Source organism: Lepidochelys kempii, chromosome 4, assembly GCF_965140285.1.
Source record: "Lepidochelys kempii isolate rLepKem1 chromosome 4, rLepKem1.hap1, whole genome shotgun sequence".
Lineage (NCBI taxonomy): Eukaryota > Metazoa > Chordata > Testudines > Cheloniidae > Lepidochelys > Lepidochelys kempii.
Window position 1 is genome coordinate 62799114 of NC_136383.1, and position 16766 is coordinate 62815879.

The window sequence follows — 16766 nt, forward strand, 5'->3', positions numbered from 1 at the left end:
TAAGAGGCTAGTTTAGTTATGCTAAGGGTGGTCCATAGCCTGCGCTTAAATAAGTTGTAATTTATGAAAGTAGTCACTGACATTAAAGCCATTTTGATTTTGTGGACACTTGTTACAAATAATGTATCTCTTCCTAACAAATTCATGTGTGTCAAATACTTTTCACCGGGAAAGAAAAATTAAAGCTCATGCAGTAGGAAATGAAATTTACCGTGGTGCAGAGGGACCTATGTAAGGCTTAAGCCCCATTGAAGTTTGCTTTTAAGTGAAGTGCCAGGCCTTCTGTGCAGGGGCGAATTTCAATCTGTGAATAGCCAAAAATATCATTCATTTTTGGGATTCTGAGTTTTGAAATGATGATGTGGGAAATTGCTATAGTTAGGGCTGGGTCAGCACTTCTCTTGTAATTACCCTTTTTCAGCAATTTCTAACTCTTTGCTGATGGTTTTTATGTTCCAAATGATTTTATACCTATAAATCCATAGATTTTTTTTCAAATACAAATTTTCTTAAATTAATCTTTTAATCTGCTAGTTCCAGGTACATTATTATTCATTATGTTTTAAGGAATATATTGTCTGTTGTTTAACCTGAAAGCTGCAATTATTCATGTGTGCCTGTTTTTAAGAGAGACTTAAAATTATGCATTTTTAAAAAGTGTCCAAATTCATTCAGTCTACTGTGTAATAAGATAACTTTTCAAAACTGTTATTTTAATAATCACTATATAATAAAGGATTCAGATAACTTGAAAATATAAAATTGAATATTACTCCATGATTTTTTATTTTTGTGCGAATACTCTTCAAGCTGTGCTTTTTCCAAATAAAAAACTGTGTATGCACTCAGATACAGTGATGTGCATTCTTATGCATAGATCTTCAAGATAGATATTGTATAGCAGTGTTTTTCAATCTTTTTCATGTATGGACCCATAGCATTTTCAGATGGAGGGGCGGACCCCCTTTGGAAATCGTAGGCATAGTCTGCGGACCTCCAAGGGTCCGTGGACCACAGGTTGAAAACCACCGTTTTACAACATTTACATACTTCATTTATTTTCTACAGGGTAGAAAAAGGGTATGTTTTATGACTGTTCAGAGGTGAAGGTAAATCATTAATCTCTGACCTCTGGTTTAGTCTATAAAGGAAATGAGCGTGGCATCTTGCTGCAGTGGACACATAGGTTAGAAGACTACTGGTTTTGTTTTTGCAGCTGCAATTCATTTGAATCAAGTCAAAGACTCAATAATCCATGAAAAATCCTGGTTAGAACTGAGACACTAGTACAATTAGTCTCTCATAAGTACGGACTATTACCTTCATTTTTATCCTCTCTCTCATTTTTATTTAAAAACAAAATATTGTAAACTGAAACTTATATTTACATAAACTTTGTTACTGTATCTTGGTTTTGATCATATACTGGGCATTAGATAATCAGCATTGTTTGCTTTGGTTTGATCTGATATCATGGTGTTTTCTTTAAAATGGACATCTATATGTTTTCTAGAATAGATAATGCTGAAAAGAGGTGCTTAGCAAGATTGTTGGCTTAAAGAGGCCTGCTGATTCAAATGATTAATACAAATCAATAAAATGTTTCCCTTTTGTTTAATTGTGAAGTGTATTATTCACTAACCCTTCACTGCAAATCTGAGTGTATGGTGTCACACATTTTCTCAGTTAACTGTAGCTCTGTATTTGCTTCTTGGCAAATACAGAGGTGGTGGTGGTGAAACCTCAAGAGCTGCTGTTTGTAATGAAAATAGATTCGTAGATCTCTTTAAATTTGAATAAATCATGAAGCTGAATCATCAGATGCTTTCAGCATTGATCTTAGAATAGTCCTGTTTCAATATTAATGTCATAACTAAATTTAAATGTCAAGTGCTGCACATGAAAGATAAATTCATTTAGGACAAGTATTACTTGCCAGGATGATATATGTAATCTTTTCTCCTGCCTCTTCTGAGATAGAGATCATTGGGGTGCTTTGAATAAGGCTTCTTAATGTTGTTTTATACCTTAGTTCAGGAAGCAGATTTATAAAGTGCCATACTATTTAAATTTGCTTTTTGAGGAGGGAGGGGAGACTGGATGTTAAGAGATTGTTCTTGGCGCACACATGAGCCTATACATACCATAATACCCACTTCTGTCTTGTGCTGACTCTGGAAAACTACCTTTCACTACTGCTTTCCACATGCAGTAACTGCTTCCTTTATGGACACCTGTGGTTTATGCTGCCAGCTGACAAGCCAAGTTTGGCAATCAAGAAACTTGAGCCTATGAGTGTCCTGTGTTGTTTTGTTTTCTTCCCTCCCCCTGTTTTGAAAAGGTGGAAACTGTTTTTAGATCGAACCTTGCACCCCTTGATAATCTGTACCTTATTCCCTGATGACCAGAAACTTCTACGCTTAAACTCTGTACCATTTTTTTTTATTTTAACAGTATCTTAATAAAATTATTAATTCTTTCTCTTGGCAGCATTTCTTTCCCTTATCCTGCAGTCAAATTGTACAGCTTCCTGTTAGCCTGACATGCCCTCTTGTGTCTGCTCCAAATTGTCTGGAACAGCAAAGGAAACTGCTAACATCCTTTTTGTGACCCTCCCAGGATACACGTATCCCTTGGTAGTTTTCAAGACGTGAGCTTGTTTCTCACTATTATGACTATTAGAGGAAAAAAAGAAATGCACTCCACCCCGAAAAAATGCTCTTCAAAAAAAGGACCAAAAGTCTTAACCCATCTCTTTGCAAACCCTGCTTCTGTATTATACAAGTACAAAACACACACTCACTTTGAGATCTTAATAAAACAGATCAGCCTTTGGCAGTCAGAGTTGTAGTGTGACATGCATCTGGTGTTAGTGAATAGTATGTTATGCTACCTCAAAAAAAGCAAATTGTTAGATAGCTGGAGGTAAGACTAGTCTTCCTGGAGCATGTTCTTTTAGATTCTGAAGTGAGAATACAGCTGAAAACAAATTCACTCCTATAACGGATATTAGTTGCTTAAATGATTACATAATTGTGTCAGGTTTCAGAGTAACAGCCGTGTTAGTCTGTATTCGCAAAAAGAAAAGGAGGACTTGTGGCACCTTAGAGACTAACCAATTTATTAGAGCATAAGCTTTCGTGAGCTACAGTGGACTAAAAATTTAGATTTCTGTCAGCTTCATGGTTGCATCGTCATTCACATTATCCTCAGCTATTCATGGAGAAAAAATTATTTGATAGCCGTAATTCACATACTAGAAAGAGAAGGTGGGTGAGGTAATATCTTTTATTCAAGTTTACACAGAGATCTTCTCTGAAGAAGCTCCGTGTAAACTCAAAAACTTCTCTGTCTCACCAACAGAAGTTGGTCCAATAAGAAATATTACCTCCCCCGTGCTGTCCCTGTAATATCCTGGGACCAACACAGTTACAACACTGCATAATCCACATATGACATACATGTATTGTTTAGATGTGGAATGAACTTCATAGTAATGCATTAGATATTGTAGTTTTCCAACCAGGGGATCCAGAGGAGAAACTCTTGGTAGTGGTCAAAAAGCACACACCTGAAAGCTCATCCCTTCAAGATCTTTTTGATTTTCATCTAACTATTGCCAATCTCCTGGGATGGGGGCACATCTGAAGCAGGACTGTCTTGGGACAAGGGTCTTCCTTTGAACCAAGGATGTACAAAGCTATCTTGGAGCTGCAGGCAATCCTGCTAACCCTTCTATTCCTTGAGAAGTTCTTAAAAGGCCACATCACTTTTATGAGAGCAGAAAACCCAGTGATGGTTGTCTGTCTCAACAAACAAGACTAAACAGAGGTCAAAGTCCTGTTGCTGGAATCAGCTCTTCTTTTCCAAGGGTCCAAGAAGAACATCTCATTTGTGAAAGCTTTCTGTACCCCAGGCTGACTGTTGAGCAAATCCATTCTTTATCCAGGGGAATAGTTATTCAGTGGGAAAGTCTTTCATCATTTCAGTCTTGTTTCCTGCATCGACTTTCCCCTTTTGGGCCTGCTTGCATCACAGTCCAATCACATTCTCCAGAGCTATTGCAGGAGGTACCCCAACCTAAATGCTTGGGTTTAGGATGGCTTCTTAGTTCCCTGGACAGGAGAGTTTACCTATATGTCGTCCTTGCTTCCCACTTATCTGGGAGGTCCTCCAGACCCCATATTTCCTCTGTTGCTAAAATTTGTCATGAATTATTGCATCAGAGCTGACATTTTTCTTTTTTTATTTAAGATTCATTTGGCAGAGCTTCCTGAGATATGGAACTGTTTTGTGGTGGATGGGAAAGGACTTCACTTTTGGAAAAGTCTTCTACTTGTCACTGGAAAGACATATCTTTAAAATGGCTTGGTCTAGAAACCTCAGATTATGGAGAAGCACTGTTCACTTTGCAGTTTAGGTTGTAACCAGATTTCAGTTTTGAAACAAATTGTAGCCTGCTTTTAATGTATTTAGAAAGCTAATTTATTTTTCAAATTTCCCAGGTCTTTAGTCAGAGAGGACAACATGCTTAGAGAATGCACTTGCTTCTGTGGAGTTTGATCATGAACATCTTGGAAGTCTAGCATATATTATATGATATCTTCATGGGGCCTTCTGGATTTTCTAGGCCCTGACAGAAACCAGTAGATTTTAGAAAGGAACTGCTGGGTGTGTCTACACAGCAAAGAAAAACCTGCGGCTGGCCTGTGCCAGCTGACCTGGGCTCGGGCTGCAGGGCTGTTTCATTGCTGTGTAGACTTCCGGGCTCAGGCTGGAGCCCAGGCTCTGGGACCCTGCAGGATGGAAGGGTCCCAGGCCTCGGGCACCAGCCTGAGCCCAGAAGTCTACACAGCAATGAAACAGTCCTGCAGCCCGAGCCCTGAGAGTCCAAGTTGGCTGGCATAGGCCAGCTGTGGGTTTTTCTTTGCTGTATAGACATACTCAAAGGGACCAGTCCAACTATTTCCCCTACAACACATGGGAAAACATGCTACTACCACTTCACATCTTCATGTCCGCATACAGGTACTCCCCTCACCTCATAACACATTCATGCAGACATAAATCTGGAAACAGATCGATTGAAATATTTGAATATGCCTGAAAGAGGATCCTGCAAACTTGTAATGTTAAACTGAATCCATTAAGTTTGAAGGACTTTACAGTGTCTGCAATGTAGTTTTGAAGAAATTCTGGAGTGGCTCTAGTAAGTAGGAAACCAAAATACACAACTGTGTATTTTGACAGTAAATTAATATATGTGTTGGCATGTGCAAACTTGTTAGGTGTGGTCTGAGGGGAAACTAAAATTCCTTTCACTTTGAGTGCTTATTGTTTGTGTGGAATTATTTTAATTACTCATTATATTTTTATGACTTTTTACCATTTTTGGAGAAATTATTTACACTTAATCAGTTGCTTTTAGCATTTTTCATTATTTAAAAAAATCTGATAAAGATATTTACATTCTAGTATAAAATAGCACATTTTACTACTTCTACGAAATATAATTTGTTAAATTTGCATTTGTGAATTCCCCTTTGTTCTTAGCTAGACCACAGTTGTCACTGTGTCTGAGTCATGAAATCAGGATCATTATTATACTGTCACGCACACAGTAGAAGACAATCCCTGGTCTAAACAGCTTAGAATCATAGAAATGTAGAGCTGGAAGGGACCTTGAAAGTTCATCAATTCCAGCCCCGTGTTGTGGCAGGACCAAGTAAGTCTAGACCATCCCTGAGAGGTGTTTATCCAGCCTGTTCTTATAAACCTCCAATGGTGGGGATTACACCAGCACCCTTGGAAACCTATTCCAGAGTGTAACTCCCCTAGTTGACTCCAGTGAGAGACTGCTGAATTGGAATTAATTTGCAAACTGGATACAATTAACTTAGGCTTGAATAGAGACTGGGAGTGGATGGGTCATTACACAAAGTAAAACTATTTCCCCATGTTTATCTCCCCCCACCCCTACCCCCCACTGTTCCTCAGACGTTCTTGTCAACTGCTGGAAATTGCCCACCTTGATTATCACTACAAAAGGTCCTCCCCCCCGCTCTCCTGCTGGTAATAGCTGACCTAAGTGATCACTCTGGTTGCAGTGTGTATGGTAACACCCATTGTTTCATGTTCTCTATGTATATAAATCTCCTCACTGTATTTTCCACTGAATGCATTCGATGAAGTGAGCTGTAGCTCACGAAAGCTTGTGCTCGTATAAATTGGTTAGTCTCTAAGGTGCCACAAGTACTCCTTTTCTTTTTGTGAATACAGACTAACACGGCTGCTACTCTGAAACATATCCTAGTTAGAAAGTTTTTCCTAATCTCAAACCTGAATCTCCGTTGCTACAGATTAAACCCATTACTGCTTGTCCTTCCTGCAATGGACATAGATAACAATTGATCATCATCCTCTTTATTACCAGCCCCTTACCATGTCTGAAGACTATTATGAGGTTCTTAGTCTAATTTTGTTTGTTTTCTAATTTACAGTGGGTTAGAAGATGGACATTTTAGCAGTGATGTTGCATGAGAAGCTTATTTTACATAAAGAATATTGAACAGTAATCTGACCTTGCTTATAAGTGCAGCCCCTTTTGTAGGATTCACATATAGTATGCCATAGCTGAAAATAAACACTCCAGAGATTTCAGAATTGAGTTAAATAAATAAATTATAGATTTTTTTTATTTAGATCTTACTGTACTAAGCTACTGGGCCTGATTCTATCCATTGACTCAGGTGGATCTACTTCTGTTATACACAGGTGAGAGATCAGGTTAGTAATATCAGTTTACAAGGGCATTCAGCAGTTTCCAGTACAGAAAACAGGTGACAATACTTACCCTACATATTACATGTTTACTTTTTAAAATAAATTAGAGCTGCACTGATTCTAAAAATCAGTGTCAAGTTTCTAATTTATGGTGATCGCAGCTAATAAATTAAGGCCTGCTGCTCTGTTCCTTATGGGGATATTGTACATTCATCCACCCCTGATTTCAGCTGTAGAAGAGATTAATTAACTTTGTAAAACCTGCTTTCACAGATATATTTTATGTTGCATCTGGTTGCAGATTCTTTGATCTCTAGAAGCACGCACTAACGAGGTATGTTGTGAAGTTACATTTAAAGTCAGTTGTGTGAAAAATTCCTTAGGCAATTCTTTAGTTTTAATTAGTATACCTCTGCAAAAGCAAGCGTTTGGATGTGGCCAACCTGGTAATGTCTTGGACTGCTTAAGATGAGTAAATATTTACTTTTCTGTCAAACATCTATTTTCAGATAAAAAGATGTCTGAAACTGTCTTTGAAGCTCCCTATTTGGAGCAGTTAATTTTAGATACTTTTGTAGAGACTTAAAAAAAAATAAAAATAAATGGTTGATCTTGAGTTTTTTCTTTTTGATCATTAGAGTAGGATTCTTGCATTAGAGGTGGGCTGGGGGAAATTACTATTTCTCAAAGTGTTTGCAGTGGTCAGCAAAAATATTTCTATCCCTGATGGGTAAAATGATTATTTTAAAGATCTGATTGCTCTTGTTTTTGATTCCTTTAGTGTGACATGAAATTGAGTGGAATCTCATGAACTGCTAATGTTAGAGATTAATGATTTTTATCTTATAAAGATGCTGTATTATCAGATGGTATGAATGAGCGTTTTCTACTTCTAGTTGATTTCATGAGAGCTAAAATGTCAGAATTGGTGTGTGTGTTTCTTCTTAGAGTGCTGGTTCCTATATGTATTCCGCTATGGGGATATGCATGTGGTCCATGTTCCTGAGACCGGGGAATTCTTGCAAGCAGTGTCGGTTGGTCCGTGCGAGTGCCCCTGCTCTCCTCATGCTCCACACAGAAGGTGTAGGAGGCAGCGTGAACTAGCTTCCTCTCTAGGTCCTTCTGACCGCTACATGTCCTGAGTTGGAATTCTCCAGTATCCAGAGCTGATCCTTTCTCTTGTAAATATTCAGTTTTATATTCTTAGGGGTTTTTTGTTAGTGTTTTGATAGCTCCCCAGTTAGTCAGTGTTAGAATCCATACCGTGGGAACCCTGCCTGTCTCCCAGCACGGTATTTAAATTACACTTAGGATACAGGCTTCAAAAACTGTCTCCTTCTCCTTTTCAGTCAGTGATGACCACCAACAGTGCCCCAGTGCAGAGGTCCCCAAACTGTGGGGTGCGCCCTCTTAAGGGGGCGCAGAGGAACATTTTCAGGGTGGGGGTGGCTGGGGCCCAGGCCAGCCCCCCGCGTGGCAGGAAGGGAGTGCCACCCAGCTCCGTTCCTGGCCCCAGACTTGGCTGCTGGCCCCAGCGGCTGACCCAGGCCCCCAGCAGCCGATCCCAGTATCTGCTGTGGCCCCAGTCTTGGTCCCTTACCCCTGTCTGTGTCCCCACACCTTCTGAAGCCACAGACCCACTCCCAGACCCAGCTCGGGGCAGTGGGTGTGGACAGGGCTCAAGGGGGGAGGCACAAGGTAAAAAGTTTGGGCACCACTGCTTTGTTGCCTCACAGAAGCTCATATCTCAGCTAAAGTGCAAAATCTGCTGCTGTTTTTCCTGCTAAATGTGGCAGGTGAAATAACTTTGGCTTCAGAAGCACCTTAGTGAGCACACAGTTAGCTGTCAGTCAGACCCAGACTGGGGAGGCTGCCCCTGTACCTCAGCCAGAAGAATTAAATCATGTGCCCCCTAGTACTGTGTTTGACTCCAACGCAGAAAGCTAGCAGAAGGAAAAAAACTTTCATATGAGTCCACTCATGAGAGTAAGGGGCATTCTCACAAACGAAAAAGCAGATCCCTTCCGAGACCTTCTAAGACGAGAGATCTGTCCCCAATCTTGTCCAAGCTACGTGAGCCTTCACACCCAAGAGAGGAGGACTTAGGAGGTCCTCCAAATCCTCACGGGCATGATCAGAAGGCATCTAGAAGCAAGGTTTCTTTGGCACTAGTCTTAGCATCACCTTCAACACCAATTGTAGTGCTAACTAAAATTAAACACTGGTTCCTGAAAAACTGGAAACTGCTGGTGCTGTCACAGAACACCAGGTTGGAGACTCGTTCACTGATGGTACTGTCACGGCTCCATAAGGAACCGACATCTAAATCTACCTGTCAGTATGGAGTGATAAGACACAATGTCCAAAAGGGCCAGTTACACCACTCCAGAGGATATCTTCATCCTCCTCTTGTTATTGGGAACAATACTCACCAAGGAGATACTAACACCAGGGGAAATCAAGTACTCCGGAAGAATTCTGTGTTCCTTTCTGGCCACTAGCCACAGTTTCCCCTCATGGGGACCAACAGCACTGCTAATGGAACTTGATCCAACCTTTCAGTTGTCAGGAGAATTGGACTTACCAGCGGAACCAGCTTCACCTCCACCTGGAGAGATTAGCCCAGACAGGAGACCATGGGTCTCCAGGAACCAGCCTCTGCGACACCAGCAGAGACCTCCTCCTCAGGATTGATTGTACCCAATGCTTTGGGGACCACCAGAACCTACTTTTGATCTATCATACTGGCCTTATTGGGTCCCTTGCAACACTTATGCATGCTGTCTGGAATCTGTGTGATCCAGCAAGGAGTCCTACCGCTGCTCTCCTCCAAAGCGTCAACCCAGGATTGCCTCTTGAGCTCATGGAAGAAGAGGAAAATGAGCTGAATCCTCCAGTACCAACCAGGGTATCATCCTCCTCATTTGATGAGGCAGTTGCTCCAGCCTCACCATCTCCCCTAGATGATTGTAGACAATTTCAGGAGCTGTTATGGAGAGTGGTAGAATAGTTCCAAATCTCCTTAGAGGAGGTCCTGGATATCCTACAGCCAGAGGGATCCAGTCAGGTTGTACGCTTGGTAAATGAAACCATATTAGAACTGTCAATGGCAGTATGGCTCACACTGGCTACTTATGCCCCTACTCCCAAGAGGGAAGAAAAGTAGTACTTTGTCCTGGTAAAGAGAGCAGAGGTCTTGTTCAGCTCAGATGAGGCAGCTCCCCCATCTTCCCATTCTTGGATGACTGGCTTTTGACTGGCAGGTCGTGCCTGGAAGTCTTAGCATCAGTCTTGTTGCTGCTGCTCCACCATCTAACGTCCCTAGGATAAACATAGAGTTTAGTCCCCTGGATAAACATAGAGACGTCTAACTTGACTGCTACTCAGACCATAGATTTATACGAACAACCTTAGATTTGATCAGGATGACGGCCTATCTCCACAAGGACAGATTTCACACCAAGGGCACTCTGATAGATCTAGTTACACACAGCCCTCCAATCTCAGTTGGATATGTCTAGTTACAAAATGTCTCTTTTGGGACATATGGTGTGATGTACTTATATGACACCATTCACCAGACTCTACATTCGTTGCCTGCAGGTTTGGATCCAAACAGTATATACACAGAGCAAGCACAGCATGAACACCATAGGAACAAGCCCCTCAAGGTCAGGGCCTTACTGACGTGGTGGAGGGGCCTGGACTTGTGTATGCAGGAGTTCCATTTCTTTCCCCTGTGCTCGACAAGATGATTAGATTCACTCTGATAGGCTGGGGAGCCCATGTAGATGATCATAAAGTGCAAGGTACTCTAACACCTCACAAAGTCAGAAAGCACATAGCTCTTCTGGTACTGAGAGCAGTTTGAGAAACCTTCAAAGTTTTCCTACCACTCATACACTACCAGCATGTCCTGATAATGTTGGACAACATAACAATCATTTTCTATATAAACAAGCAGGGAGGGGTGAGATCCCTCCACTGTGTATAGAAGTGGTCTATTTATGGAACTGGTGTATCCAGAAGCACATCACTCTGTCTGTTGTCTAACTTCTGGGTGCCCAAAACTCGCTGGCAGACAGCCTCAGCAGGCATTTTGCCACAAGTGGGAATTACATAGTTCAGTAGTGGATAGCATCTTCACTCAGCGGGGAATCCCCGCTTGGGACCTGTTGCCTGCTAAGCAAACAGTAGTGCAGCATATACTGCTCAAGAGGAGTTCAATGACAGTATTCCAGAGGGGCTGTTCTCCTTGACCTATGCCTTTCCTCCCATCCTACAACTATCTCTGGTTCTATGGAGGATTGGACAGGACAGAGTATGAGTTATCTTCATCACCTCCAAATGGCCTAGATAGTTCTGCTTTCCCAAGTCCCTGACAAATGTCAACCCATCTGACCATCAGTATTCATTCCTCCTGAATCTCTGACCAAGGAGAATGACAAGGCCAGCATCCCAACCCGGAGTCTCTTCATCTCATGGCTTGGTATTTGGATGGGCATCACACTGAAAACGTTCATGCTGTGCAAGCCGTTCTTAATAGCAGAAAGGACTTCACCAGGAAATGTTAGTTAGCCAAAGGGATATATTTCTCTGTCTGGATCCAGCAAAACTTGGTCACCAAAAATAGTGGATAAGTCTGCTATTTTGGATTATCTCCTTGCACTCAAGGTGACAGGCCTTTCCCAAAGCCTGCTGTGGATTCACATCTGGCCAATCAGTGTTTGTCACCTGCTAACAGATGGTTACTTGATCTTTAGTCATCCAGGAACAGCCAGGTTTTTGAGGGGTCTGATCAAAACCTTGCTGCTGGGGGCGGGGGACAACCCTCATGGAGATCTTAACTTGGTGCTTTCAGCATTCAGTAGGCCACCCTTTGAACCATTAGGTATGTGTTCTGTGTCTCACTTGTCAGTGAAGGTCGTGTTCATCACTGACATAACCTTGCCCAGAAGGGTAGGTGAACATGAGGACCTAATGGCCAATCCACCATACACAATATTCCACAAGGACAAAGTCTTGGTACACCTAAACCCGAAATTCACTCCTAAAATAGTTTAGGAATTTCACAAAAATCAGTTAATTCACATATCTGTGTTTTTCCTGAAACCCCATGCCTCTAGCAACTAGAGATTTCATTCCATCAACATGAGATAAGAATTGGCATTTTACCTGCAGAGAACGAAACAGATCAAGAAATCTCCTAGACTATTGGTGGCCAAAGCAGAATGAGTGTGAGGATAAGCTATATCCTCTCAAAGAATCTCTAATACTTACTCTATTAGTTGGCACAATTTCCTCCTCCTCTTGGGGTAAGGGCTCACTCTAGAAGGGTACATGCAGTCTCATTTAGCCTCACTTCAAGAGTTGTCCCTGCTTGATAGTTACAGGGCAGCTATGTGGAGTATGAGCCACACACTCATGAGACATTATGCCTTGGCCCAAGACTACTTGGCTGACGCATCCTTTGGGCAGTAGTTCTAAAGCAGCTCTATAAACTTCATTATCATGCCCCTCTCCCCTGAGTGCTTGTTGTGAGTCACCCCCAGTGGACTGTACATGGGAAGCAGTACTCACGGAAGAAAGGGAAGTTACTGGCCTTATTGTAGCTGGAGTTCTTCCAGATGTATGGTTCCTGTCTGCATTCAGCTGCCTGACCTTCTTCCCTCTGCTTTGGATCATGACGAGATTTGTGGCAGAGAAGGAACTGGAGAGGCTTTTAGTCAGCCCTATCCCTGATACTGTCAATGTGGAGCACAAGGATAACGAGTGCACAGGTGTGGTCAGCAGAAACAGCTTGCTATAACTTCTCTGTCTCAAGCGCTTAGAGTTCCTGTGTACCCCCACAGGGACTACACATCTTGAAGAACTCCAGTTATAATAAGGTGAGTAACTTTCCTTCAAAGGGGGTATTCAAGGTGGTATTACAATTACTTTCCTTGTAGGCCTCATGCCTCTTGACCACCAGGGTTGGAAATGAATCCATTATGCCTCTTTGGAAAGCTAAAAATCCAGTTTTCCAGTGTCTTCCTATATTATAATAGCTTTCAGTTCCTTAATGATTGCTGCGATTTATTCCATGTACTGATGACACTTTTTTTTTTCTTTTTTCTTAAAAGACCATTCCTGTTATCTAACTTCTTCACTTCTGCTAAATGGTAATATTCAGTAAACATCTGCTTTTCGGAGAACAGAATCAAGCCTGTTGTCTAACCTAAGACAAATATCAGTAGAATTACTAAGAGAAGAAATATAGTTTTAAATAACCATTTTACAGCTCCTTTGTGGTTTATAAAAATGATGGCCTCACATTCCTACTTGTTTTTATGTTAGAAATACCAAATACTTATTACCCTCTATTTGAGGGGTGGGATTGTGACATAGCTGAAATCTGAGTTGCAAATCTTCCAGCTGCTAATTGAGCACAGTGTTACTGAGTCTTAAAAATTGAATTTGATCATCCTATCCCTCCCCAATAGGCTGTCAGCCGCAAACAGTGTTATAGTCGCAATCCTCCAAAGGATGACAGAGTTCTCCAGGAAAAAGGGGATCTCGTGGCCTGAGAGATTTATGTCCATCACAATAGTTTTAGCTAAGAAAAAAGCAGGAAAAACTGCATTTTTTTTTTAAAAAAATGCAATCTTAAGACAGCAAATAATTAAATAATAAAAGACACAGTCCCCTATAATTCACTGTTCCCTTGGTGGAGCACCATGTGATCCCTCAAAAATCAGTTGCTTTTTTATTATTACAGTGATATTAGGGGTTTTAAATAATCAATTTGTAACAAAATAGTTCCTGTTTCTCGGTTTTAGTATAATGGGGTTAACTGAAAGTTAGCATCCATGTCAACCATGATGCTTTTTGAAAAACTTAACCTTGTCCTGATCAGTAGGAATGACAATTGCTAGCAAGATCAATATTTGCAAATCAGACCAATTAATTAGTTTGTGGCTCAGTAACCTGAATTGACGCTTTCAGAATCGGAGGTTCTTCCAAAGTTGTGTAACAAGCTGTTGAGCCACCTGGCTGCCATTTTAAAATGTACCATTGGTTTATACTCAGCAATCTCACTAAACCAAGACTGATTTTTTAAATCAGAATAGAAGGAAATAAAGTAAAAATTATTTTATTTTACTTTATATTTTATCAAAGAAGATACTGTTTGTATTAAATAGTGAAAAAAACAAAACAAAAACAAAAAACACATAGACGTAAAGGTGAGAAAGACGATGCTATAGAAGACAAATATAAGCTTATGTCTTTGGCAGGCAAGTGCTGTCTCCCCTTTTGCTGTTTTTGGAGAACGGCTTCAGATCTTTTCAACTTAAAGCCCATTGTTCGCACAAGGGATGGTTTTTGAGAATCACAACTATAAAGTCTACTATGTCCAGATTCTTTTTTTTTTTTTTAAATGCATTTGGCTGTGTTGTTGACCTCCAGAATCTCTGAAATTGACCCTCCTTTGGGGCGGAGAGTGCTGATTTGGGAAGCAGTGGCTTAGAATATTCTCATTAGCAGCTTATGTTTCTTAAAAAAAAAAAATCACAGTAAGAGAGGTTTAGCAGCTGCTGTGGCATTAAATCAGGTTCTGAGAAAAAAGCAGCTCAATCTGAAATGACAGGCAAATATGTTTATGGGATTTATTAAATGTTTGGTCTTAAAATTGAATAATTAAAATATATTTTTACATTTAGGGATCTATAAGGTTGATAGAAAGCTGGCTAGATTGTTGGGCTCAATGGGTAATGATCAATGGCTCCATGTCTAGTTGGCAGCCGGTATCAAGTGGAGTGCCCCAAAGGTTGGTCCTTGGGCTGGTTTTGTTCAATATCTTCATTAATGATCTGGAGGATGGTGTGGATTGCACCCTCAGCAAGTTTGCAGATGACACTAAACTGGGAGGAGAGGTAGATACACTGGAGGGTAAGAATAGGATATAGAGGGACCTAGACAAATCAGAGGATTGGGCCAAAAGAAATCTGATGAGGTTCAACAAGGACAAGTGCAGACTCCTGCACTTAGGACGGAAGAATCCCATGCACTGCTACAGACTAGGGACCAAATGGCTCGGCAGCAGTTCTGCAGAAAAGGACCTAAGGGTTACAGTGGACGAGAAGCTGGATATGAGTCAACAGTGTGCCGTTGTTGCCAAGAAGGCCAATGGCATTTTGGGATTTATAAGCAAGGGCATTGCCAGCAGATCGAGGGATGTGATCATTCCCCTCTATTTGACATTGGTGAGGCCTCATCTGGAGTACTGTGTCCAGTTTTGGGCCCTACACTACAAGAAGGATGTGGAAAAATTGGAAAGAGTCCAGCGGAGGGCAACAAAAATGATTCGGGGACTGGAACACATGACTTATGAGGAGAGGCTGAGGGAACTGGGATTGTTTAGTCTGCAGAAGAGAAGAATGAGGGGGGATTTGATAGCTGCTTTCTACTACCTGAAAGGGGGTTCCAAAGAGGATAGCTCTAGAGTGTTCTCAGTGGTAGCAGATGACAGAACGAGGAGTAATGGTCTCAAGTTGCAGTGGGGGAGGTTTAGGTTGGATATTAGGACAAACTTTTTCACTAGGAGGGTGGTGAAACACTGGAATGCATTACCTAGGGAGGATGGTGGAATCTCCTTCCTTAGATATTTTTAAGGTCAGGCTTGACAAAGCCCTGGCTGGGATGATTTAGTTGGGGATTGGTCCTGCTTTGAACAGGGGGTTGGACTAGATGACCTCCTGAGGTCCCTTCCAACCCTGATATTCTATGATTTACCTCTGGGTACTATACTAATGACCTCTAGCTGTGTGTTGGCTGGATTTTTGTTCATTTTCATAGGCTCTAAAGCAGATTAAGTTTGGTAGATATTCTGTGTATTCCCTCTGTGGTGCTCCAGCACTGACTTCACATGTTTTCCGCATCTGTAAATTCTTATGCCTTTATACTTATAAATAAATAAAAATCTTAGCTTCACCACTTCATAGCTGAGCTTTTTTATGCGGTTTCTATATAGACAGACAGTAGCTATTGTAGTCTTCAGTGGTATTTTGATAGTACTGGTTGATACCAATATTCTCTGTGAACTAATGACCGTATTACATATACTACATTGATAGGTTCCTGCAAAAACTAATTTTTGGAGATCTCGAATATTAAAGTTTTATTTAACAGCTTAATTTTTTAGTCATTTTGTAAAAGAACTGGCCTAGTGAATTTAAATTGCCCTCTTCTTCTCCTTAGACATGCTTCCTAAAAAGGCACATAACATGCTTATTTAAATGTCTACTTTATTCACACCAGTCTTAAATCTTGCCAAAGACATTCTGTTTCAAAAAAATTACTGACTTCCTTTTTTTTAGAAATATAGTGAAGGAAAAAATCAGAACAAAAAGTGGTATGTCAAATTGACTTGTTGATCTTCCACAAAGCAGAGTAAAATTCACTTCATTTACATATTTCAAGTGGAAAAGAATGGCTTTTGAGGACGCATCTAAATGTTTTAATTTGATTTATCTGTGTGTGTATTTAGGCCACAGAAAGTGAGGCTGGTGATATGGATCTGAGTGGATTACCAGAGACTGCAGTGGATTCTGAGGATGATGATGATGAAGAAGACATTGAGAGGGCGTCAGACCCTCTGATGAGCAGGGATATTGTTAGAGACTGCCTGGAGAAAGACCCAATAGACAGGACAGATGATGACATTGGTAAGTTGGCATGAAAACTAGCTGGAGGAAGTGGGAAATTGAGCCTCAGGACACTTTAATAGTATTTAACATTTTCTAACTTGTTTCTCGGTCCCAAACTTAGTAGAGTGAATCTGTGTAGCAAATATCTAACTTCATGTGAAATAATTGTTTAAAATGCCAAATGATTGATTTTACAGGTTACATTTGGATAACTCGAATAAATAATTCTGTTAACAATAACAGATGTTAAGCTGAAAACAAAATTAATGAAGCAACTCAATTTAATTTTAAACTAGA

General features: G+C 40.8%; 1 protein-coding gene across 14 annotated transcripts in view; it reads left to right on the forward strand.

The window, feature by feature from the left end:
* Nucleotides 1–16766, forward strand: part of RAPGEF2 (Rap guanine nucleotide exchange factor 2) — a 307277-nt gene that overhangs the window by 239219 nt on the left and 51292 nt on the right. For 13 of the 14 annotated variants that reach the window (XM_073341485.1, XM_073341476.1, XM_073341481.1 and 10 more), the window contains one exon: nt 16310–16487. In XM_073341485.1, coding sequence (XP_073197586.1) covers nt 16310–16487 — 178 coding nt within the window. Of the gene's footprint in view, nt 1–7857; nt 7965–16309; nt 16488–16766 lie in introns of those variants that run through there. The other variant, XM_073341490.2, reaches the window with a different exon arrangement.